General features: G+C 45.2%; 1 protein-coding gene across 2 annotated transcripts in view; it reads right to left on the bottom strand.

Annotated features, from left to right (window-relative positions):
* Positions 1-26,747, bottom strand: part of LOC310964831 (nck-associated protein 5-like) — a gene marked incomplete at its 5' end in the record, with an annotated part of 123,750 nt that overhangs the window by 68,382 nt on the left and 28,621 nt on the right. The window contains one exon of one of the 2 annotated variants that reach the window (XM_083938116.1): positions 16,905-16,978. In XM_083938116.1, the coding sequence (XP_083794242.1) occupies positions 16,905-16,978 (74 nt within the window). Of the gene's footprint in view, positions 1-5,684; positions 5,944-16,904; positions 16,979-26,747 lie in introns of those variants that run through there. The other variant, XM_083938117.1, reaches the window with a different exon arrangement.

Below are 26,747 nucleotides of genomic sequence, written 5' to 3'. Positions count from 1 at the left end.
TGGACACGTGTGCACCACACGGAGTAATGCAGTGAAACGAGCTGAGATGATCAAGATTAGCAAGATTTATCCAAAGTCAACAATATGTGAAACGTTCTGAGTTGTTTCTCCTTTCCTTCTGTGATAACATCAGGGCTTTAGACCAGCCTCAGCTCTGGATATCTTAATTACACTACTGCAACATTACTGTAGTTCCTAACAGGCTGGACTTATGTGATCTCAGAGCTCATGATTGATGGATGCAATCATACAACTGTGTGGAAATGATTTGTAAACAACTTGAGGGGCTGCAAAATCAGAGTGAGGGCAATGATTTAAATGCGTCGTTTTGTAGGCCAAGGTCTGATCAAGTGCGTGCACTGCATCTCCGAAACTTCTGAAGCAGCAAAAATCAGACATGAGGAATCCTCCGAGACTCCTCTTGAGCTCTGAGGAATGCACCCGCCAAGCGTGGATTACCCCTGCCTGACTGTCTGTCTCACTAACTGTTTTCTCATTCTGCGAGCATGGCCTGACCTCAATTGTTTCCAAGCAGACGCATTCCTATCCAGACGAAACGAAACATTGCGGAGGAGCAGATGTGCTTTAAAAATGGCCGCAGCACCCGCCCCGCCTGCCTGTCTGCCAGGAGGGTTTACTCACCAGCGCGGCTCGTGAGGAACGCCGATGGAGCTAGACGCGATCGCACAAGGGGGCTTTCATGAACACATGCATGAACACACATGTACAAACTCACTGGCAAAGATGCAGCCACATGCATACACACTCACACCACTTTGAATATTTTATGTCCAAATCATTAAAGAGACATGACTCAAAACAAAAAAGGATGCACTGTTGCTGGACCTGAACAACCACAGATATGATGGAGAAATACATGTTGATGCACCAGGAGATAGAGCAAGTATCACCCCACCAGAAGAGAGAAAAACCCCTTCAGACACACCTTATTTTGAAATTGAGCTCATCAAAAGGCATTCCCAGCCACACGCTCACATTCCAACAGGTAATAATCGTGTGTGCGTGTGTCTAAGTTTTTCCAGTGATGGTAGTCTAGCTTGAATAGCACACTGTGACACATAATTGAGTTTAAGTAAAGCTCCCTTCAAAACCGGACTACAATTACCTCATGATTTAAGAGTTTACCTGTGTTTTGCGAAGTGCATTTAGACACGAAGACTGTTTTTTTTTTCTGATTAGTGGAATCATACTTCTGCCAAGATACATATAAACCTCTCCGCAGATTTATGCGCGGAAGGATGTTAATGCTGGGGTGTGCTTGGAATCAACTAGTTTGAACTACGCGACATCTGAGAGAGAGAGAGAGAGAGAGAGAGAGAGAGAGAGAGAGAGAGAGAGAGAGAGAGAGAGAGAGAGAGAGAGAGAGAGAGAGAGAGAGAGAGAGAGAGAGAGGGAGGGTCACATGTTAACATTAAACCCAAAGTTGCTAATAATATTCATGGTATTGTGAATCAAACACTTACTCAGCCACATGTTCAGTGGTTTAAAAAAAGGCAGACATGCTTTAACCCAGTCACACGTTTCATCCATTGTTCTGTATTTCACACCGTGGCTGGTCTGGGTTGAAGTAATTGGGGAACGGGGACTCGACATTTACTACTGTACTGTACTTCTGGAAGGTTCTGCTGACTCATGGAGACCGTGCAGAAGCCTATAGGGTGTTTTACACCAGCTGTCAACACATGGTTTTCAGAGGAGCGGGCAAACAGTAGCCCCTTTACAGAGGCAGACAAATGGCCGGTCTGCACACAATAAAAACAAAGGTACTGTAAATAGGTGCACTCAAAACCAATTGTCCGCCATCTCTACTGCCAAAAAAGAGCATGTGGCAGCTGTTGCAGAAATCCTACATTCATTTTGTTCTGCACAGTTCTTTCTGAGAAGCCATGCGTTCAATTTCATCTGTTGCATCACCAGCTTAAGTTTTGCCTCAAAACTTCCAGTCCCTTGATATCGCCATAGCAGTCCCGTTGTGGCGCACTGGCATGCTGGTAATAAAGTTATTAAAAGCTACTGCACTCATTGTAATTCACTCTCAGCAAAGTGTTTCACCAACTGGCTTAAATACAAATAAGAGAGGTGTTTGGAATCAAGTTTTAGTGCGGGTGAGCTTCTCCGGCAGCCTCCATCCATTTCCTTTCCAGCTGCACCAACACCTCCAGCCACTGGACGAGGTCCTGCATGTTTCTCCCAAACTATTATCCCGTGATTTACAGCCAAGATAGTGGGGAGCTGAAGTTTGTTGACATTCCCCGTCCCGCACAACCTCAAATACAACACTGACCTCCTTTTCCAACCTTGTAAATGGGATTGCTCGGTTTAAAGCGCCAGCGTGATGGGGGGAGAAATATGAAACAACAGGGAATGCTCACAAAGTGGTTTTTGACTGCTTTGATCTAAAAACTTGTGAGATGCATGCGCCTGCGAAAGTGTGCCAGCAGCATAGTAAACAAGGGCAACATCATATTATCTTGTAAAGTGTTGATGTGCTGGAATATGACCTAAAAAATAATCCAGTTTGGGGATTTCTTGTGGTACTTTTAAGGCATCAAGAGATAAACAACCGCTTTTATAAAGGAAAAACTGTTTTCTATCTGCTATTGCACAAAGAGAAATAATATTTAAAAGCCAGTTCGGACTGGAAAACAGGCAGCAATAACTGTAAAAACAGCCCACGAGTCTTCGCACCTCGGTGAACTCACATGGAGCGAGTTCATCCATTTAGAAACCACAAAAATGCTCCGTCTCTAATGACATCACTTAACAGTCAGCAAGGGTGTCTGGGCAAAGCTTTGTCTCCAGGCTAAAACAGTCAGTGCATGCAGTAAGCCATTGATAGCTAGCAAATAAAAGCCTTTTATTGGTTATAAATTGTGTCGGACCATTAAACTTTATGTTTTTCCTGAGTGACATTACTCCATGTTGAGCCAATGGGTGAGACAGAGAAAAGTCATCTGACAGTCCCATTTTTCTGGATTTCTAACTAGTTAACAGTCAGTGAAAAGCAGAGCATGAGACTTCAGCTTGAATGCAATGTTTTCTGGCTCTTTGAATCAAAAATGAGCTGCCTGGCAAAATGACAAAAACCTTTATTGAGCTGGTTTTTTTTTGGGGGGGGGGGGTTCAGATGCTGTATTTGCAAAAACAGATTCATACCAACCTGAGAGAGCTCCGCAGGGATCTTAGTAGAGTTCCCACGTGCTGTTCGTTCGTGGGGGAAGATAAATGTAGAGCAGGCTAAGGGGAGGAATGCATTCAAAGCACACTTAATTGAGCTGGATGGCCTGCAGTCACAGAGCAGAGCGTCTCAACAAGGCTCGGGCTGGCGAGATCCTGAGATGTGCCTCACACGTACACATCATTAAACCGGCTGCTTTGGCTCACAGCTCCACACTACCAATGAACACTGCAGAGACAGTGGGAATTATATGGGAAAGTTGTCTGGAAGGAGCCCCCGTCCCCTTCAAAATGAAAGTCCCCTGGCTGTCAATGAAGGGGAAGTGCTCCCATGCTGAGGCCCACTGGCCAGGCCATTGAACAGGGGAACATTCCTCAGTAATTCAGTTTGACCTGGACCCGATATGCTAGCTGAGGGTCACTGAATACAGAGCGCCACATACAGGGAGGAGACGAAAAGGGAGGAGGAAAAGTTGGGAATATCGGATGTAGAGGAGTGAGAGGCAAAGTGACGGACAAGAGTCAGAGGGGTGGAAGGGAATACAAAAGCACAGGATTAAGGATGACATGCTAGAGCGGTCTTAATTCAGTGTTTAGAGGAATCATTATCACTTTAGTAATGTCAACTGGCAACTCAATGTTCAATCAAATGTAGGAGGCGTGATTGTAATGGGACGCGTTGGTCAAAGGAGAGCACGGCAACAGGAGGGAAAATATAATAACGTGGGGAATTGGTTGCACTGCAGTGCGGCTAGAATGGAGAGAATTACAGTTTTAATTCTATAAAATCAAATCCCTCCACTTGGCAATCCTCTTACGCAGTAATCCCCAGGTAGGTTTCAGAGGGCAGCAGGCTCAAACTGCCCAGTGCAGCAACACATCTGCCCTGGTGGCAGGATGATATCACCGACCGCCGCTCTGCTCCCAAAAAAAGGCTTTAAATGGACACTTGCTAAATAAACACCGGACCAAATGGCTAAACTGTAGACTCACTCGAATTAGCATGACCGGAGGCTAAAGAGTAGGTCACAGACTCAAAATAAAGAAGCATGCAAATAGTGCATGACATGATGCATGTGTTGCATTCATGGCAGAGTGGAATACCCCTCATAGATTTAATCGAACACTCGGGATGATCAGTCACAGAGAGATAAGATAAGATATTCCTTTATTAGTCCCACAAAGGCGAAATTTCCTTATTACAGCAGAAAAGTGGATAGCAAGCTTTTTGTTGATGACACTTGGCTATGTCTTGAGCCTGTTAACTTCATAATATGCCGTACCATCTCACAGTTTGAGGCACTTATTGTAAGTTTGACTTACAGTAAAACCACTGTACAGCATATCTGGTTAAATAGCACGTCTAGTTTTACTGCAGTTGCCAACAACCATTGGTGTTTCCCATTATAAAGCATCCTATACTTGGTAGATGTTATTTTTTGTCCTGGTGTTGGGAAGCCCCAGTTCCCAGGCTAAAAAAAACAACAACCTCAAACATAAAAAAGGAAGGGAATGGCATTTCTCTCTGGCACTTTGACAACATCATGGAGAGAGTGATGATACCTCCCATACTCTCCCATGCTCTCATTTTCATGTTCCCTTGCAGTTCTGTTTGCAGAGATAACAAACCCAGCTAAAAATACAAAGCCAGTGTCCTGAATCCCACATTTGGCATCCTTGGTGTGTTTGTTGCCAGCATCCTTTAGCCTCTATCTGTGCACTGAAAATATGGCCGACTATGAGGAAAGACCCCTGACCTGCTGTGACTTTGACATATGGACACTAGCACTGCAGCACTTCACGCCACATTAATTAGGAGCTGCAGAGAAAGCTGATCATAACAGAGAGGCCCTAATCCATATTCCCCACCATTTAGCCGTATCCACACCCAACACCAGTCATTTCAGCGTGGGATTAGTGGGGAGAAAATCTTAATCTGCCTGAGAGAGTATGAGGAAAGAAAGGGAGCAGTGGGGAGAAAAAACATGCATTCTTGCACATACAAATCCCCTGCCATGCCTGATTGTTTTACCTCTGCTTAAACGACGGGTATCCATTTCCTTCTGTTATCAATCAGAACCAGTGGGTTACGCAGCGCCCTGGCCCCCATGCTGTTGCCACTAGCAACATGACACGCAATTCCTCCCCGCAACTGGCTAATCGGGCACAGTGCAAATCAGAGATCATCTGTGCACATGTGTAAAACGCTGCTATATGAAATAATGTTCCCTCCCCTGGGGGTTATTAAGAAAACTGCAGCTGAGGACCAAAGTAAAGACAGCTGAAAGCCGTAATAAATCATTCCTGATCTAGTGAAAGCTGAGTGTGCATGTATTCTTCTGACAACAAAGTATGGCACATGGATAGACAGCCTAAATCCGAGAACAAGCAAGATGAGCATCACTCAACAGGATGGTAAACGCAGCTACAGAAGAAATCATGCAGTTTTGTTATGTCATGTATGCTGACTGCTATCCGCTTCTTACCCTGGTGGAGATGCAGCATCCTGGTGCATTCAGAGGACACACATGGTAATCCACCAGCACGCTCTCCTCCTGCTCGCCAGCTGCTACCCACTGATCCCGCAGATGATAAAGTTTACATCCACAATGCAGCACTGCCTTCTCTACACTGCTGCCTGCCTCTCTACTTGACTGTGACCGGACTGCGTCTTCTCCCCTTCTCTCTCCTCTTTTCTATGTTCCCTCAAGCACTCCAAAAAATCTTGCTTCCCTTTCCTCCTCCTTCCCTCGCTGCGTCTGTCCTCTACACTCCCTCCTGTCTCTCTCAATCTGGAAACATGCGTTGACTCTCCCGACGCTGCTTCCCTCTCCTCTCCTTCACGCTGCACACGCTATCACTCTGCGCTGTGCTTTCTCTCACTAACACACACACACACACACACACGCTCCGAGGCTCTTCTTTACACACACAGAGCTGTGTGCCTTCCCCTACCGCCCACCCGCCTCCTGCCTTTATCTCTACTCTGAATATTTCTCTCCTCAGTCTGTCTCTGCATCTATCTCTTTCTCTCTCATTCTGTCTGACACTGTGTCTCTCTCTCTCGCTCTCCGGCTCTCTGACTGCTTCCCTCCTCCTCCTCAGGCTCGCAGGACGTTTAACATGTGTTCAGGGTAGACGGCTGCTCTGCTGCTCTCTGAGGGTGGCTCTTTCCTCAGGGGAGGAGAAGCTAGGTTTGGGTGGGGGTTTGTACAGAGGAGGAGGAGTTTTTTTTTTTTGGGGGGGGGGGGGGGGGGGTGACAACAGTGATGAGGGGGGTTTAACTCCAACAAGAGGATGTGAAGAGGCAAGAGGCAGCCGGCTGGTGATGTTCCCCTAACTGGCTCTTTTGGTGCAGAGTCAGAGGCAGAAAAGGTGGTAAAAAGCCAGAAGAGGAGATCAACATACAGAGTTCTTCCACAGTTAATGTCTCTGCAAGCTTAAAATGAACGAGGTATGATGTGTCATCTGTCAATAAGACAGAAAGCCTTCATGGTGTTGTATAAGGGTGCCCATAAAATAAATATCACGGAGGTCATGCGAAGAAAAGTTCAGATCCTGCACAACCTGTGCTCGTTGGATTGTCCATTTCTTAAAGTGAATACAAATGAAAGTACTTGGTTTGAAGGATACTGAGGCTCTAACTAAAAACGCATCTTTGTCACTCTTTTTTTTTCACTCCCACCTTTTGAAACCCAAATATCTCCAGTGGATACATTTGAAAACGCTGGGCTGTCCACTTCAGTCTGGACGAGGGGCTCAGACCTTTGGGGAAAACCACGCAGATAAAGAAAGAGAAGACATTGACAAAAGACAGATAGGGACAACCGAGGAAGGGCTGTCCAGAGAGCGAAGGACAGAATATGAAAGCCAGAGAAGAAAGAAAGAAAAAAGCTGAGGGAGAAGTGCTTGGGTTTTGCCCGGACTGGAGCGGGCTCCAGCCCATCTGTCGCAATCACAATCAGTCTCAGCTGAATGGCTGTGACAAACTGCAGCCTGGAACCCACAGCCTCGACCAGGCAGGACGCCTGCAAGGGCCGAGGGAGATGAGAAGGGGGGGATGAAGAGGCAGAATAGGAGGGGGGGACACTCTCTATTGTCTGCTCCCCAATAGGACCAGTGCGAGAGGGGGGCGGGCACCGGAGGGGTGAAAGGGGGAATTAAAAGGGTCCTGGTGACAGGAGCGCTCAGTTAAAGAGGGGAAAGAAAGGACAGGGCTGACTTAGAGTCGGGGCCATTGCTGCCACTTTGCCCCACATTCACTGTCACTAATGTCCTAAATGAACAATGACACTAACCATGTGAGAAAATTAGTTTGCTGGAGGATGTAAGGGAGAGGGGGGCTTGAAGTCGAGGGAAGGTGGAGATGAATATGCAGGGGTGAGTTGTCACATGCGGGATTCTGGAGGTAGATTATTTTACACTGGGAAATCTGGCATCACCCAACGGAGATCAGATCTGGCAGCCACATTCCTATTTGTCATCGTAAAAACTCGAGACAGAGATTCATGATTCCTGAATTATTGCACGTGTGAGCGAAATGTCCTGCAGAGTGGTAATTGTGTTTATCATAAGCGCAGCTGTCTCGCAGGAAAATCTGAATATAGAGCGAGCGTGATTTGATTCTAAGGGCAGGTGGTCACCAATTAGAAACTATTGTGCCAATGAGTAAAAAAGACAAATGGACGGCTGAGTCAGCATTAACACATACATATGCGGCGTAATCAAGAAATATTGGGGTCAGCGTTCCGTTCTAATTCGATCAAGAGCGAGCGGCGAGCATTGAGCGATGGCCCTCGTCTGGAGGGCGACAACAGAGTTGGGCAGCGCTGGAGTCAGAAATAGTCGCCCCCTCTCTTTCCTCTAATCAGGAAACAGCCAATGTTTGTTTGTTGAGCTTCATTTTCTCCCATTTTAACTTGTGAGAGTCTTGGGCTGTGTTTATGTGAGCACAGTGTGTGTGAACGTATGGGTTAACAAGACTAGGTTATGTGTCTGTGCATGCATGCAACAATAAATATGTATGTAAGTGTGTGTGTGTGTATTTGCACACATTACCCATACATACATGTATGTGTGTATATATAGGCTCTCACAATTATAATTAGGTCTATTTATTACATTGTATTTGTGATATGAATGCGCCTATGAGCATGTGTGTGTGTGTGTGTGTGTGTGTGTGTGTGTGTGTGTGTGTGTGTCGGCTCACTGTGCTGAGTGATCTGCTGAGCTCATTAAGGCGCTGCTTATTGCTCTGCCAGGGGTGTCAGTGACAGATTCCACTGTTTGGAAACACTCGGCCGCCCACACAGCCAGCCTGGCTCCACCACTGTCACACACACGCGCACACACACACACACACACACACACACACACACAGGCTAGGTTAGCATTCCTCGGGGAGGGAGGGGGGCCATCGGGGGGAGACAGGACGGTGCTGGGATAGTGGCTGCAGGGACGGCGGGTCGATATGGATTTGTAATGGGGTGCAGGGTGGTCTGAGAGGAAGGGATGCTCATGGTTTTGGTCGTGAGTGTGTGTTGGTGCACGCAGAGGAAACGTGTGAGTGTAAGCACCTTTGAACTGCAGTGTAGAGTGGCCCGGGTTAAATGGATGCAAGCGGTTGTGGTAATATGTGTGCAGTGGTGGGAGAAGTATTTCGATCCTTTACTGAAGTGAAAGTAGCAATTCAATGTGAATTTACGAGCATGGATCCTGTCACTTAATGTATATTTTATTTTTAGGAGCAAGTGTTTACTTTTGAGTTTTTATAAAAGGGAAAAGTACAAGTCCCTCAAAAGTTTACCCAAGTCAGAGTAAATGCCGTTTGTTACTATGTGTATACTAAAGTACAAACATCCTGTACAGGGCTCTAACCATCAGCGACACCTTCCCTCCACGACATTAATCCCCTGCAGCTTGATCACAGATGAGCGACCAGAAGCGGCCGCAGGAGGCCTGGGGTGCGTCACTCAAACTCATTACTCGACCAGTCTAGGTGTGTGTTCCGAGACAGACATTAATCACACAGGAGTAGAAAAAGGAAAACTTTGTTTCCTTCCCGTCTCTCCAGCAACCCTAAAGACGATTATGCTGTGTTGAGGCTTAGACATGCCTCTGAGAACAGCTATTTAGTGTCTGATACAAGTGAGGAAAAGTGAGGGGTATAAAATCATTTTGGAAACACATCAGAGGTACTACGGGTGGTTACGATCCATCCAGGAGATATGCAGCTGTCAACATGCCTAGACTCTTTTTGGACAAGGGTGGGTGTGTGGAGCATCGAGACAAGCAAAGGAAATGCCAAGCTGTAGACAGGCAGCGTGTTTGTTTACCCAACACAAGCCCGCTCAGGATCTACACCGCTCAGACAGATGCAAAGCACATGATGGGTCACGCTGCAACAGCCCCTCCAGAGACTGTGTGCGTTAGCGAGTGTCATTTAACTTCTGTGTGGCAAGATGAAGAGTGTAATAGAACGAGAGAGATAATGCACCTCCGTCATGTTTCATTAAGCAGGGGGACGGGGGCGGAACGGTAGTCGGGCTGGTGGTCCGGCATGATTTTCCTCTTGGTGGAAGTCTTCGTGGAAAAGCTCATCAAGACTGGAATGAGCAGGATTAACGCTGTCGGAGTTAATCTTTAATTAATCTTGAGTAAATCTTTTAAAAAAATAAAAATGACTTCAGCATTCCTCCTGTGATTATGGTAAACAAACGGGGCTATTATACCATGACTAATTTCTGTGGTATCCTCTATCTCACGCCAGTGCTACCGTTGTAGTCAAATTAACACCACATTTTTACTATCACAGAAGTTTCCTGTCCCGAGGACGTGCAGGCTTTATCGTTTTTTCCATTAGCATTACATAACATTTCACTGCGTACAGAACTATTCCACCCTCCTATTTAGCGCCATGAAGCATCCAAACAGAGTTGGTAGTACAATGTTTAACACAGTGTATTGACCAATAAATGCGGACATTTGTTTTTTATAATAGTTCTGTAATCTTAACGTTGAGGTGGTAGTACTTTAGTGATGTTTAAATGCAATACTTAACTCAGCCACAGTCTTGTTTTACGACCGTCATGTTTCTGTCCCTCACAGTAGCAACGTGCAAATGAGCAGAAAGAATTCATTTAATCCAGCCAAAGGAAAACCATTGGACCAAGCCCTCACATAGTTATTCAGCGCTACTATTTTCCTACTGTCTGGATTAAACCACTACTCTTAATCCTACTGAGCCAGTCTCTTTCAAATGACGTGGTCTAAGAGGGATATTGGGGTTCATATAAACAGCATAAAAAGCAGTGTACTGACCAATGGATAGTTTGAAATATGTGAATGCCATATCTTTAAAGTTATAATCCGTAGGACTTTAGATACGTTGTTTCTAGTGCTGGCGTTGGCAGCACCCTCTGGGACCTTATTTCCCAAAGTCCCATTGGAAACCGAGCAGTGTCGACTGTATGGCGTCAGTTGATGGCAGCTTTCACCTCCGTGATGCAGCGTGATGCCTTCACATTCTCCTTATGTCTTTTGATCCACCATTGTGAGTCTGCGGTAGTGAAATGTTACTGCACCGGTCAGACACATAAGAGCGAGCCTGACTCTGAATTCAGACTTGAACGTTCCCTTTCATTGCACTTCTACTTGTCAGAAGTTCCCAATTTACGATTACAAGTGAACGCAGCATAATCAGCAGTGACAAGCTCCACCTGGGCGGACCAACTTCTGCTAACTGACGTAGAAAGCGCCCCAGAAACTGGTATTTCTTGGTAAAGAGGCCATTACAAGTGATTTCATTAGTGGGTCATGTGATCACTCACCATTGTTTTAACTCACTCTATTATAGACAGTAATTAAAATAGACAATTATTTAGATGAAAATCTTACGGATTGTATCTTTAACAAGACTTAAAACTTCCTGAATCTACCACCCAGTGGGATTCCTAATGCAAATTCACTAATTTTCCTTTATTAAATGTAAGTTTCTTGACATCTGTGGTTGTATATCCAGTAGGATATTTCGTCTGTAGCAATATGTTGTGTCTTGTGACTCAAGATGGTTTGCATTGGACCATGTGAGGTTATCTCACCCTCATCTACTGCAAGAAACATCCGGTTTTATAAATCATCACATCATCACTCATAGGACTCATACTCTTATGAATGAAATGTTATGGATTTCACGCATTTTCACCTCTTCCTGTTTCCTCAAAGAAATGAGAAGGTGTTTTCCCAAAGAGCCCTGAGCTGGAGGAAATAGCGTGGATGCAACCACTGTGACTTCCACCAGCCTAAACCAACGCGGGATCTATCAACAATCCGAACCACACAGGATCCATCGCTCTTCTTATCTCAATGTGAGGATCTTTTTCTAAAACTCTTCGCAGCACACATGAGTCAAAATAACTGCACGCTTTCGTGAGCACAAAAGGAGTCATGGCACATTCTCCCAAAGCTGATCTAGAAGAAAAAATATATTTCCATTGCACAACAGAGAGGAACTCAACGAAGTTAACAGACCAGCGCACCTTCGTAGCACTGACATTCAGATAAAGGACGGCTGTGGCTTGGTGGCAGTGTGGGTCGTCCTCTGTTTGAGAGATTGGTGGTTCGATCCCCATCTCCCCCCGGTCGACATGTCGAAGTATCCTTGGGCAAGACACTGAACCCTGAATTGCTCCCCGTGCTGCGCATGGGTGTGTAAATGTGGTGTGAATGGTTACATTAGATTAGATGGTCTGTAGATGTCCACTGCCATCAGTGTGAATGTCTGTGTGAATGGGTGAATGTGACAAACACTGTGAAGCGCCTTGAGTAGTCAGATGACTAGAAAGGCGCTTTATAAGTACAAGTCCATTTACCATAAAAAAATATAATATTCTGAAACAATGCATTATAAAGGTGCTTTTCTTGCAGCACAAGGCATTCAAATTAGTGTCTGAGAACCCACTTAGACGAACAACAGTTGTAATTAGCTATTATGCAACACGCTCTTAAAGCACAGCTAATTGCTCCTAGGAATGCAGATAATATCCATCCAATCTGAAAGCCAAGAATACGTGTCTCAAGTCCTATAAAACACTGCGTATCCATGTTGTGAAACAACTGACAAAAATTGTAGAACCCAACAATATATCTGCAGGACAGATCCATTATGCTAAGTGTAGATTTTTTCCTTCTTCTCCAGAACGAGTGCGGTAGCAGCTGCTTCGCTTTATGCTTAACCTTGAATACATCAGAAAAGAAACATGGATGCTTGTGGTGAATGATATGTGGAGAAGCAACTGCTTAAGCACCAGTGTGCATGGGAATGCAGCTATGAAATGACCTTGAGGGAGCATCAGTAAAAGGCTTCATTAACCCATTCGATTAACCTCTTCCTCTCATAAGCGCCATAAAAACTGATGCATGTATTTTCAGTGGGCCCAGACTTTGAGCATGAATCAGGGCCGGAGCGTTTGGCATTTACAAGACTCTGGAGACGAGTGCGTCTAAAGCTAGGCAGACTTAGTCAATCTTCGCTGAGATAAACTAGCAAAAGCTTGACTTGGGTTGCAGGTCAGAAGCAGCGTCACCTCCTTAACTAATTGCTCCAGGGAGTTCATCATCATGATAACTCAAAAAAAGGGAAAAACACCCAGTGAATCTGTTCAAAAGCTCTGTTCAGCAAATTCCACCAGTGCCTGAAGGTTTCTGATGAAGTTTCCACGGATTGATTTATTTATCCACTGATGGCTCCTTTGAGATATTTTAGCGTCTGGACTCCTGGGCTGTAAAGTGACCTCTAATGGATGGATTAGGCTAAGCCATTCACTTCAGAGGGCACATAAACATACTTTGAGTGTATTAGATCTCTTTGGAGCTTAGCATGATCAAATTATTGCATTAGAGTAGTCAACTTATCCAATTAAAGTTGTAAAACGCATGGCTCTCGCCCAAGCGAGACGGCAGATCCTTGGGGCGTTGGGAGGGTTTGCGGGAGGCTGAACCCTATCCACCTCCTCATCGACAGAACAGGCCTCGCCACATACTTCAGCTGAGGATTACAGCCTTTCATCTTCCTCAGACCGCCGGCAGCACACAGGCGTCTTTGAGGCCAGATATGCCTTGTAGTAACATCAGCAAGGTCCAGATTTGTAAAGCTGTTTCCCAGCTTCGAGCTCCTGTGGTCTTTTACTCGTGTGTGTGTATGCACTCACACATTTTTTGCTCTCTCACTTAACCTTGCCGTCATCATAGCGGTGCAAGGACATTTTCTTCCATCAGTGTCCTTTAACTGACACATTTAGGGAACACTCAGTCACTCAAAGTGCTTTTAGAGACGTTTCTTAAGTCTTCAGCTTTAGTTGGAACAATTGTTGCTACTTGTGTTGATCAAAGCGTTAAGTGGATCTGTAGATTTAATATCCTAAACAATTAGGAGAATTAGGAATAAGCTAATCCAAATAACACAAAGGCAAAAATATCGACGAAGGACAGATATTTCAAAGTTGAGCTAAAATATTTTCCGACAGTTTTTGCTGGCTGCTTTCAAACCCAAAATCCAACTCTGTCTGAATGAACAGGCGTTGGGCAGAAATGTTAAGCAGCTACAGGACAGAACTGGTCAAGTTTCAGTTCGACCCACACGCAACTTCACTTACACAAAGACACTCTTATTACCTTTAATCCCTCAGCTAAGCACAAATCTGCTCTAACCTCCACTCTCTGTTTCTGCCGTTTTGCCAAAGCGCCGCTGATCTATGCACATGACAAATAGCTTATTGATCAGCCACGCCGGCGCTAATGTCCTTTCAGTTTGGGCCCCAGCGGCAGCCGCCTGCTCCACGCAACCTGTTCTAAGCCCCGTGGATCTCCAGCTGAGACCCCTGCCTCCCCCTTCCCCACCTCCCAGTAGCTCTGAACAGGGCTGCCGGCCACCCTGTCCTCCAAGGTGTGGAAGGGGTCACGGAAAAACGCCATCTGCTCCGGCAGGCAAAAAAATGGCAGGTGAGGCCAGCTTCGGGCCATGGGACCTGATACTGGCCACGGTCGGTATCACAAAGAACAAGGTCAGAAGAAGACGCAGGGAAAAACAAACAACAGCTCAGCACAAATCGCAGGGGAAAAAAACTGTGGAAGCAGAGATAAAGCAGAAAAAAAAATCTAATCTACATTGTTTTAATCCACGGGGAAGATTACACAGTCACGGTGCCTTGCCACAGCAGCTTGTCAGAAAGAGGTCATGCAAACTCACTCCACACCCGTCGTGCTTTTTAACACTGCAGAACATCCATGTGTTTCCCACACACGTCTGTCACTCAGCACAAGTCTTTAATAAACGTTTCCATCTTACTTGTGTCGCCAGAGTTTCAGAGCCACCACTAATGATATTGTGAAGCTTTAAAAATATATTTAATGACTGCAAAACACATGTTGAATAACTGCAAACTCCGGGTCAGCGTCCTACTGTACGCTGCATCTACTGTTGCCAAATTTGGATCTGCTCCATCTGATGTTGACACTGTGCCGGGGAGCTTTTGTTTCTCTGTCAATGACGTGGTCACGTTGAATAGGGGAGAGCAGGAAAGCCCGGCCAGCATCCCACTGGGGTTTTGTGCTGCACCGAGCGATGATGCTGCGACTGAGCGCGAGAGACTGTGTGAGTGTCAGGATGCTGAAGATGCAGCAGATGCTTTTGGCATACAATCAAGCTGACAACTAGTCATATGTATAGTTCATATATATAAACTAACCACACCAACGAGGACATTGTTCTGCATCATTTGACACAATAACAGGAATATTCAACACTCAAAAATATAGTTAAAAAGAAGCCATGATTGTAAAATCTGTTTACCTCACCAGTATGACACTACCCATTAATATGCTACAATGAGAGGCATGAATGCAGTGGGTCACTGGGTCATGAAATAGGGATGCATTGAACTAGAGGAATGTAAGGGCTTCTCTTTCTCCTACTGACGGATTGATGGGCCCCATATTCTGAGGGGTGGAGGGAGACATGTATGGCGTCGTGAGATGCTGCTTAATAAGGGGAAAGAGGCGTTTTTCTGAGTTGCAGTCTATGTTTTAGCGGAACAAAAGCCTTTGTGAAGTCATTTATCACTGTCGACACTCCAACACTGGAAAAGAAATGAGTACAAATCCTGCGTGGTGGTGTGTTGTCTCGAAAAACAGCGTGCGTCAAAGACAGTATGTGATTTTAAAAGAACAAGCTGAATAAAGTGGAAAAGATTCGATTAATCTATAAGTAACTTAATTGCCAACTATTTTGATAATTAGTTTGAGAGCTTTTTAGAGAAAAGAAAGTCCAAATGCTTCTTAAATGTCAATATTTTCTGGTTCATTTCCTCCTCTATGAAAGTCAAGTGAATGTATTTGAGTTGTGGACAAAACAAGACATTTGAGGACCTCATCTTGAGCTTTGGGAAACACATTTTTCATCATTTTCTGGCATTTTAGACCAAACAACTAGTCCATTAATAGAGAACAAAAATGAACTGATTTATCGACGATGAAAATATTAATTTAGTTGCAGCCCTAAAGATGTTGCGGCTTCATTACTAGAAGGTTGCATCTCAACTGTGCAGACCGAGGGAAGCTGTGGTGCTCCATGGAAGCTGCCATTGTCTTCATATTTAGTACTTGCCCTCAGCACTAACCAGCATGTGATGGGCTCTTATCTGATCCTCATTTTAAAAGGAAGCACTTCAAATAGCAAATCCCACCTCAAGTTTGAAGTAAGTTTAAACCAGACAGCTTCTCCCCCGGGTGGCACTAAATCCAGCTTTATTGGAACAGTACAATACTCTCAGGTCCGAAAGGAAGAGGCCCATAAACCTCACACATCAAACATTCAATAATGTCTTTAATATAAACTGGAAACTGTAAGCTAAGACTGCCACTCCAGTATTTGGAGTCAGTGCAGGTTCATGGCTTTAAATCCACTTGGTCCTCCAGCCCAAACACAGGTCAGTCCTGCACAGACATTTGGTCTTTCTAAGTGGTCATTAGGTCACTCCAGGTGTCACCCAAGATGACTCCCCTGTCTTATAAAGAGGGGTGGGGATGACATAGATGGGAGGGTCATTCCTTTACACATCACTTCCTTTATTAAAGGGCTGCACTGGCCTAGTAAAGGGGATGGTCAGTGGTCATCCATCCCCCCAGCCACCCACCCTGAGACCCCTACACCCCTGTGTCCAACCCCCCAGCCCCTGTCTGCTCACTCAGGGGGAAAATTACTTAGAGCCAGGGGAATACAGCTCCATTGAGATGGAGAGAGGGTCGTACAAAAGAGGGTGAAGTTTAAAAAATTGTCTCTTTTTTTTCTATGGGGCAGAGCATCGCTGGAAGGGCTAGGACGATAGGAGCGCCGAGGGGACAAGGTCATTAGATTGGCATCTCCATAAGCTCTTCATTCCCATTGTCTGTGCAAATCTGCTGCAAAGGACCTCCATGAGAAATGCCCCCAGTCAACCCCACACTGGGACAAGAGTCTCCCCTTTTGTCCCCAACTTTTTAGTGCTCATCCAACACAAAAAGCATTTCTCAAGAACGGCGTACAAAGCTTGTCTCGAGCTCAAAGCCAAACAACATTGTTCTGCTGCCTGTGGTTGGGAATGGATTGCAGGCAGCTGCTGATATCCCTTCTGCAATAAAACATCTGCCAGAAAATGTTAAGAACCTCTTACCTTCGGACATTTCGGCGCTCCTCCTCGAGCTGCTTGAGAAGCTCGTCAATGCATTTGTTGGCGTCCATGTATTCCTGCCAGGAAGAGATGGGAAAAGCCAAAAGTAGACAATGGAGTCAGTGTGCAAAGGCTCCAAGTGAGTACAGGTTAACTGGAAACACGGGCAGATTCAACCAATCTTCACCATAAAACATTGATGCTGTAAAATCACGACTGCATTTGTTTTCATAGATGTGTGAAGAGCAGCAAAACAGAGCAGAAGTACTTGTGAAAAGGTGTGATTAATCAGTTTAGTCTCTTTCTCGCTCTCTTTGCTGTGTGTGTGTGTAACTCCAGAAGCACCTCTGGGTAACTTCTAACGGCTGGCCCAGAAGCAAGCCCAGCTGTGTAATGTCAGCTGGGAATAGCCCACACTCACAAAACTGTGCGCTACTGAGTTACAGCACGGACGAAATGAGCTAAGGCTAAGAGCAGAATGGAAAAAACAGATGTCAGGATTTCTTGGCTGTGGCCTAATGATTTGCCTCTTAGTGGTCCAACTACATAAAGCAGGAGGGGGAAGTGGAACTGTAAGAATTAGGCCACATAGGCACCATACTTCAACCATCTGGCTTTCAGACATTTGAGGTCTACCTACGGTACATAACACAGCCAGTCGTGACTTGACGCTGTCAGATCAGTGCGGTATACGTTTCAGACTAATTAATTAGATGTTAGCTTGACAGCTCATGACGCATCTCCTGGGTAAACGTTATCTCGGTGGGACAGATGCCTTCCATTGATTCTAGATAGTCTGGTCATGTGGTCGCGATGTTCTTGGATAATGGGGATTCCCATGAAGAGATCACTAGGCATGAAATCTCAGTCCAGGAGGAATAAGTAGTGTCTGTGAGATGTTTACTCTAATTAGTCACTGGCCAGAGAAAAAAAAGTCAGTCTTTTGAAAAATAACTCTCGAAACGGCAGGAAATAAAAAACAAACACTGTGCCTCCAGCAACTTTTTCGGAGCCCCCCCTGTTGTGATACCATGGAAATAAAACATGAGCATGTGCACAAATAGTAAACAGTTGGGTCTATGCGGAAATGCGACTTTTGGGACAATCTTATGCAAACAGACATCAAAACAATGTACGATTCTGTCTAACTGTGAATATATAATGCAACTAAAAACAACAACACAACAAACCCTTCCACAACATTGTTTTTTTTCTTTTCAGGTCTTTAAGAGTTTAACATCTGCAGAACTTTTAATCATTTGCCTTAAGACAGAGTCTGACCTCCCTGTGGCCCACCTTCAGGGCCTGACCAGACTTTAAAGTATTCCTGCTATCACTGCATTGGCTTTTTTTAACCTCTGGCCTTGAGAGTAAACTCACGAGTCCAGATGTTCAGAAGCACAAGCTGCTGGTCTAAATACAGTAAGTTCAGTTGTTTTGACTGCCTGCTCCTCCCAGGGTGCAGCTCTCCCACCGCTCCTTCTCAAGCAATTATCACACTTAATCTCACATCTGAGTCAGCCACTCGAAGACACCAATCACCACTAGCTTTTCCCCCTGATGCCAGCAGAATATGGGCAAAGGCCCAGGTGTCATGCTGAGTCGCCAGTCAAGGGCACTCTGGGTGACCATTAGGCAAATAGAGCGACAAAGCACGACCGCAGATCGATGTTTGACAGCGTGGTGCAGCATTTACCATTTCCTTTCAAAGTTTCCACCAAGATAACTCCTCATTTTTGAATCATCTCTTCCATCATTATTGTCGTTAATTTGACTTAACCAGTGTGACAAATCTTTCGTGTTTGGAAAGCAACCAATCACTGTGTTAAACAACAGTGCCCCAGAGCCATCTGCTAGTCTCAGTGTGCCACTCACACCCGAGCTGGAAAGCCATTAGTGCTCAGCTAAGTTCCCAAAGTTGAATTTACTGTTGGATCCATCAGCAGTTAATCAATAACACAACAAATGTGCATGATGCTCTTTTGAATTTGAATCTTAGAGGGTGGATGGCTGCTGTGAAATCTGTGTTACAGACTGTCTTTTATATATCAGAGACAATGGTGTTCAGAAGGAATAGCAAGGGCTCGTGCGTTATTAATTAAGGAATACAGTTGAAATCCTTCATCAAGAAAAACGTGTGACTTTTTTGCGTCTGGGGTAAAACGTCTGTCTCTGAAAGACCATTAGCAACACAATCCCATAATGACTGCGGCTGCTGCACAAAGGGGAACCCTCTTCGTGAAAGCCCCATGTCAGGGGAAATATTTACAGGCCACATCAAACGTGAAGTAAAGCTGCCTAAGTCTGTGTTGTCATCACGTAGACCTCTCCTAATGACAGGGCACTGAAATAATCCTCAGCGCAGATGAAGGAATGCAGAGAATGCGGCGTGCTTGTTGTCATGAGAAATGGGAAGGGTATTTAAAGCGGAGATTTAGAGCATGACTCATGTATGCAGCGCCGCGTGTTATATCTTCGGCCAGGCATTATTTCTGACGGTTTTACGGCTGCAGTGAAAGTTGCACCGTTCCCACGGGGCCCAGGTACTCACGTATAGACCGAAGAAAAAAAATGAATTTACTGACTTGAGGCATATTTCTCAGGACCTGTTCTCTCTCTCACAACTGCAGCACAGACTAACAATTCCTTACAGTGTTTAAAATGTCTGTAAGCTCATAAGGAGTGCGTAATCACTCCAAAGCATACTAAATCATGGAGGGTTATAAAAAGAGACAGCAAGAGGACTTGCAGAACCGACCTTCAGGAAACTTTGTGGTTAATTTGAATTAGGCTTTTGATTGACTGCTGATGTCGTTTTTATATTAACGCTGCATTCACATGCTCCTCAGATGGTCCCCATTTCCCCACTTGGTATGTTTGTCTTCATGAGCTGTAAGTCATGATGTGATAACATGCATACTACAAAGATGATCTGTTTTTGTTTTTTTTATTGCTTAGAGCTCATCAACCCGTTGATTTAATCTTTATATTAGTGAGCCGTGTACCAAACTTTTCCCCGAACTTCCGACTTATGTTTTTCTGTAAATTGCCCCAGATGGGAACTAATTTTTCTGATTATTTCCACACCACATGAATGCAGCACGAGGTGATGTTTCTTGAAATCAGTGTCTTTAAAGTTGTACGCCATAAGAATTGACATACCTTGTTTCCAGCGACCTCTCTGGCTGTAAAATGTAGCCTGTTTTTCAGGTTCATGGTCACTATCTGTGCTGAATTTCTTTTTCTTTTTTGCTCTTTTGTAAACCTAACACACATTCACCTCTCCACTTCCAGCCCATCCCCTATGTTACCCTCTTAAATCCATACACACACACACACATACATTCACACTCTTATTCACACTCACACACACACGTGCCTATTACACTTCTGCCCTTACTACAAGCCTGACTCAGAAGTTGCAAGTTCCAGATTTCCATCAACACAGCATAACCGTTAGTGACGATCCTGGCAGACTAACATGTCGGCTCGTTTCCATCTGGCATGTGAATGTCGCCACAGACGGATATTTGAATACTTGGCAAAAAGGCGAGTATAGGCACATGCATTAGTGGGTCACTTAACATTTGATAGATAGTAACTTAAAAGACAATTAAATAGATGAAACTCTTACAAATGAGTACAACTTTAAATGTCCTCATTTTCATTTTTAGGTGTTAGGTTTAAGGCGAGGTTACCCATAGTACCTATAGTTGCAGACGGACATTTCATCATATTTTATTAACAGCCAGTGTTGGACACTATAGATTTTTGCTGTGATGATGTGAGCGGGGGCTAAGCTGGGTTAACCCGGCAGGTAATGTGTTTGCTGATGTTGATGCTCTTTGAGCAGCGACCGCAGCTCACTGATGTTTATCCGTCCATGTTTACTCGTGTGTGAGAGCCTTTGATAAGGAGGCTGCTGAGGGGAGAGCCTCCCCACCTCTTGCGTGGCTTGAGTCCCACATCCAGTCCCCTCCAACTGCTCATGTGCCTTTATGAAATTTTAAAAGATATGCGCCGCCCCCCGCTGCTTTGGCTCTGAGGAGCAGGGAAGAGAGGGGGAGAAAAAGAAAACACACTTCTATGAAAAGCCACACAAACAGACGGCTGACTGACTGACACACGAACCAAACGCAATCTGTTTAAGATTAATGCTCCAGATTTGTCAGTAATAAAACATCAGATGCATTATATATCCATATGAGGCTCGCTAGCACGCTTTGCTGTTTCACACATTCTTGAAGATTACGAGGGATGGAATCATATCCTAGACAAGCGTCTGGTTCTTATATAGGCCGCTTTGAAGAGAAAACAAATGCATTATCATTTAAATAACACTCTGATCCTGAACTCTCCCAGGTCAGGTTCCTTGAAGTCCTCACTGCGATGTGTCCGCCTTGATGTGTCTACAGATCAGAGGCTGGCGTTCTAGATAAGATACCTTGCAGCGAGCTCTAGGGATAAGACGCTGCCAAAGACGAGGTCACAACCTCTACCCCCTCTATCCCCATCCTATCTCTGCTTGCAACACATTTTGCACATACTGATGACATGCCAGCGTGACCTCTGGGAGTGTAAAACCAACTACAAACCCTGAGCTGCAGGTTTGACAGAAAGAGTAGCTCCCACATGGGCTTCTGCAAGTCAGAGGTTATGCCAATAGAATGTCATATTTCTTCTGTGTATTTTTATGACACACTTAAGATTTAATTATGACAGTGACTTTTCAAGGTGTTGGAGATATATTGCATCTGATACAGCTGTTAGTGTTGGCCTGCTGCCAAAGATACAGCTGGGGTCGCAGCCAAATACTCCCACCATCCAATACCAGAAAGTTTATGTGCATCATTCACAAAGATGTAAACGTAGCAAATTGAATCAGCATCAATGAAAGCGTATTCCCGTATGCCAATAAAATTCAGAATGACTGCGATGCTATCGTCGCGGGGTAATGAACTAATCAGTATGACTAATGGTCTCGATGTGCAGATTTCGAGAAACCAGCCTCCGTTCAGAGCAGGTCTGTGCATATCAGCCGGCCTCGGTTAAATTCATTAGTCTTATCAGCATGTTTTGAGGCTCTGTGCTGATGAGCCTTCACTCAGAGGTCGTTACTCAGAACCCAAAGACCTGGTGTCATAGTATCAGTTGAGCCATCGGGCTCTCATATCCTCAGAGCCTGATAACTCGGCCGATGGCCCTGCTATTCATCAGCGGCTATCAGGGCAGCTACTCAGGTTCATACGTGTGATTTTTCAATTGGGGAAAAGAAAACTGAGATCTGTGTGCTGTCAGTCAGGTTGATGTGTAAAGTATGGGATGTCAGAGATGGAGGTGATTCAAGATGTTTGTTCGATGAAAGTCTTCATAAAGGAAATGTTGATTGATTAGAGTTCGCCAAACCGAACCACAATCTTTTGTAAACGGTGTTTTAGTTAACCCCAATTAAATCAAATCCTGAAGATTTCAGTGCTGGTTGATTTCCACTGGTTCAAACTGATCCTGTAGATGCATTTAGAAATCACTGTGATGAATAAATTGCATTTCCTGTAGCTGCTTTATAATAAAAGCCTCTCGCTGAATGCTTTTAATATGAGGCAGCTGCAGTAGGATGCTCAGTCTGCGGGTCATTACCAGCAGAACAAGAGAGGAATCAGAAATGAAAATGATTGGCTTAACTCTACAGTATCACACGGTTTTGAGATATGCAGAGGATCATCATCTGCATCATCCATCGTCTCTCAACCAATCTATCAAATAATCCAATCCAACTCCTTCTACCTCACAATTAATGAACCATCACTCAACAAATGATGCTGAAACTGACCCGAGCACTATACTGCTTAATTGTATCCAAAACCTCAGCGACTAAAGCCGCGGAGGCTCACACAGTAGCCTTATTGAGTGGAGGACGTTGGTGTAACAAATGCCTCCAGTGACCAGGATATTCTTCATCTGCCTACCTGCCCCAAATGGAGGAGAGTCAGGGAATATGGATTACTGGAGATACAAAAGGGAGCCTGTTCATCATCTAGGGAGAGTTTCAGCAGTTTGGGTTATCTGATGTTCTTCCTCCAGCAGCACCTACGGCCCGGTCCAGCCCCAAACATCAACACCTCGCCCCGTCAGGGATCCAAATCCCTTCAGATTATCTTTCCAAACATTAAGATACGTCCAACGCTCAAATAACCCCCCATCTGTTCGGGCTCCTCCTCTGCTCTTTGGGTTTGACAGAGTGGACCATTCATGCCTGTTGGGAACAGTGGCAAAGCTGTTCACTGTGCAAATCTCACAGGGGAGAGTTGAAACAGTGGCTGAGGAAAGAAATTCATCGAACCTGACAACTCTATTCAATCCCTTCCACAGAGCTAGTTCATGCATTTGCAACTCTGAGACTTTAAATCAAGTCATGTTCATTTGTATCCCGAGCAGGCAAATGTGGATGAGTTTCAAAATAAAAGAGGTTTGTGGCAAATCTCATGCACGTGATGAATTTAACGTTATATAAATATTTCTCATGCACACAGGTATTTATTTTTCCAGTTTCAATATCAATCCCTCTCTGTTTCTTTTGTCTCTACACTCTCTTCCCTCTTTCGCTCTCAGCCTCAGTTTTAAATCTGCAAAAACACGCATCAGGGAGGAGCGGTTGAGGAATGCTGCTTTCAGGAATAAAAACAAATACAGTTTCCACACTGGTACCGATGTTTCCAGACAGGATGGGAATCGAGGAAACAGGGAGTGTACAGGGGTGGGGGCATAGAAGTCTGCAGTGAGTACCCTGCCCAGATTTTCACAAGCCTGGGGGTAGCTGGGTTTTATTATCATCTGGGGGCCAATATTCAGCCAGGTGTACTTGGAAAGGGAGGGAGAGTGGTGGTGACAGAAATGAAAAGGAAACCTGGACCTGGCAACCCAGAGGAGCGCAGGGAAAATAGAGAGGCTGCTGTAGAGGAGAGTGAAGAGAGGTTAGAGAGATGAGAACAACAAGGAGAAGGGAGGACATCGAGAATTGGAAAGAAGATAAATCCTCAGCTGGTGTTGACAGACAGGCTGTCCTCATTCACTGCTTGTTCACACACGGGGAAAAAAATATATTATTATTAATATTTATGCAGCATAAACCTTGAAGAGCCCAAAAGCCAGACAGTGTCCATACACGCTGACACAATGACAGCAGCTATTATCAATTACAACATCTGTAACACTTTGTCAACGATGTCAGCGACTGATTCCAAACATCAGCGAGGCTCGATCCAAAGGAAAGTGAAAACACTTTGGAAAGAGACAAAGAGCATGGGAGAATGAGAGTTTGGAAAGTGACAAAGGACTGGGCCGATCAGAGCAGAGGGCTGATACTAAACAGATGTTGGTTGGTTCACAGGGGGAAGTTGGGCTTCTGTTTATGCAGGATTTTGACAGACAGGCGCCGCACCTCACCGAGCCCCGCTGCTGGAGCTGCAGTGTTCGCAGAAAGGGCCGATCGAGAAGCGGTGACTGTGTTCCTTCACGGGAAATTAGGCACATTACAGATCGAGTGAAAAGCCCTCAAGAGGATCCATTCAGCATTATCTGCACTGTGCAGCTCGCCTCTCCACCATTTTCTCCCCTCTTCTCATTACAGTTTGCCGGTTTGTGTCATCATGTTGGCCTTACTTCCCTTCACACATCGCTTTAGAGGATTTCTTCCAGCTCACTGGTTCGTCAAAAGAAGAGATACCTGCAGCGGCCGAAAGACATTACTCTACCTACTGCTGAAGGTCAACTGTACAGACAAGAGAAAATAAAACCCACAAACAACACAACTGAGTCTGTTCAGCAACAATCTTGTGACCTCCAAGCGTGTGTTATTTCCTTCCCGGGACACTTTAGCAGATTCCCTGATATTTCACGTGCATTTACTCCAGGCCTCAGGTTAATCACAGATTCTCCTCTGTTTAATCCAGAAGCTGATTTATTGATGTGGGCCTGTCTGTGCGTCGAACCCAGGTGCCGGGCAGATGTCGAGGCAAGTGTGGAGGCAAGGCGTTGCATTCCTGCTCGAGACAGCATTAATGTCAGCGTCTGATTTTCTTTTCTACTGCGTCTTCCTGCCTCGGGATGGGGAGAGGAGATAGCGCCTGCAGGCATGCGAGGAACCATAACCCGAGAAAAAATGGTAATGTGACAAGAGGACGCCGTTTGTTTGTTTGCGCTCCTGTCATCCCCAACCCCACCTGTGCCACTCATGCTTATCAGATCCTATTTCCTACCTAACCTGACAGTGACGGAGAGCGGATCAAGACACAGCGAGGTGATTTCTTATTTAAAATGGGAAAGGCAGAAGAATGATAATGAGAAAGGTGAAAAGAGATGGATTGTGGAGACTTTTGACCTCTACAGCAGGACTCAGTGCATGGATTATTTCTGTGGAGATACGCGGGGAGGAGAATGCCGTGTTTCTGCTCATCTTTCCTGACTGCCTAGACAGGTGGCAGTTGCCTCAGGGTTAACAAAAGTGCCGTCTGCCAAGGGCTGAAAAGGTGCATGCGGGGAAGTAAATGATTAACGCACACACTTTCCTAAACAGATATGTGCCCCTGATCAACACAGTCAACTGATGGAGTTTCCCAGCAGCCTACACAACACACAACACTGCAGTAGTCCTGGTGAAGAAGGCGGTGTAACTCTAGGTAACCCCCACCCCTGAGGCTCTTCTGTAAATAAGAATGTCCTGAGTGAACTTGTTAAATAATACATGTTAGACAATGCCTTCTTTTGTGCATGTTCACTGAAGCTTCAATCTTAAATCGCTGTGCTGTTGAGATAAAGACACGGTGAACATTTGAGGATCACAGGTACTGAATTTTTGGGGTGAAATGTCTGTAGGTTTGTCCTCGTCGCCCTCTTTAGACCTATCGTTTATGTGAGAAATCTTGATTAGCTGTAAAGTTACAGGAAACCAAAGGGAACATTAACTTTGACACATTTCACTTATCAAAACACTTGTGTCCATCAGGTTCGGACAAATATTTACGGTTTCAGCCTACCTGACACGGTGCTTCAAGTTCTTTTTGTGAAATTATAGTGTCAAAAATAAATAAATAAATGGGTCATGACCGAAAGAACGAGGTCGCGGGTACAAGCGGCCGAAATGTGTTCTATATCTTCTCAGGAGGGGGGCTGGAGTCTCCCTTAGAGAGAGGGGGAGAAGTTCAGCATCCGTGAGGAACTCGGAGTAGAGCCGCTGCTCCTTTGTGTTGAAAGGAGCCAGTTGAGGTGGTTCAGGATCATCTAGTAAGGATGAACCCTGGGCGCCTCCCTAGGGAGGTGTTCCAGGCACGTCCAGCTGGGAGGAGGCCTCGGGGAAGACCCAGGACCAGGTGGAGAGATTAGATCTCCACACTGGCCTGGGAACGCCTCAGGATCCCCCAGTTAGAGCTGGTTAATGTGGCCCAGGAAAGGGAAGTTTGGGGTCCCCTGCTAAAGCTGCTGCCCCCCCGACCGACCCTGGATAAGCGGATGAAGATGAGATGATGGATGTACTGTCTATGTTGGTCCCTAACCCTACCACCAGAATGCCTGACGGGTTCACGGGCCGGCTCTGTCACTCTTTGCGAGCGAGAGAATCATTCGTGAAATGAGAAGCCGCCGCTATCTGCATGTAAAACAGGCTCCCATATAGAGAGACGGACCGCAAAGCTCACAGGAAGTTTCATTTTCTTCTTATATTTCGGTTCCAACACCAGGGCAGCGATTACAGCTTGAAGAGATCGTCGACACCCCGCTTTGGCTGCATCCATTTCATAGGTTAATGTGAACAAAGACCTCTCAGTGCAGAGTGATCTGAGAGAGGACTGAGAG

Source organism: Echiichthys vipera, assembly GCF_963691815.1.
Source record: "Echiichthys vipera genome assembly, chromosome: 23".
Classification (NCBI taxonomy): Eukaryota; Metazoa; Chordata; class Actinopteri; order Perciformes; family Trachinidae; genus Echiichthys; species Echiichthys vipera.
This window is presented reverse-complemented; position numbering and strand designations above follow the sequence as displayed.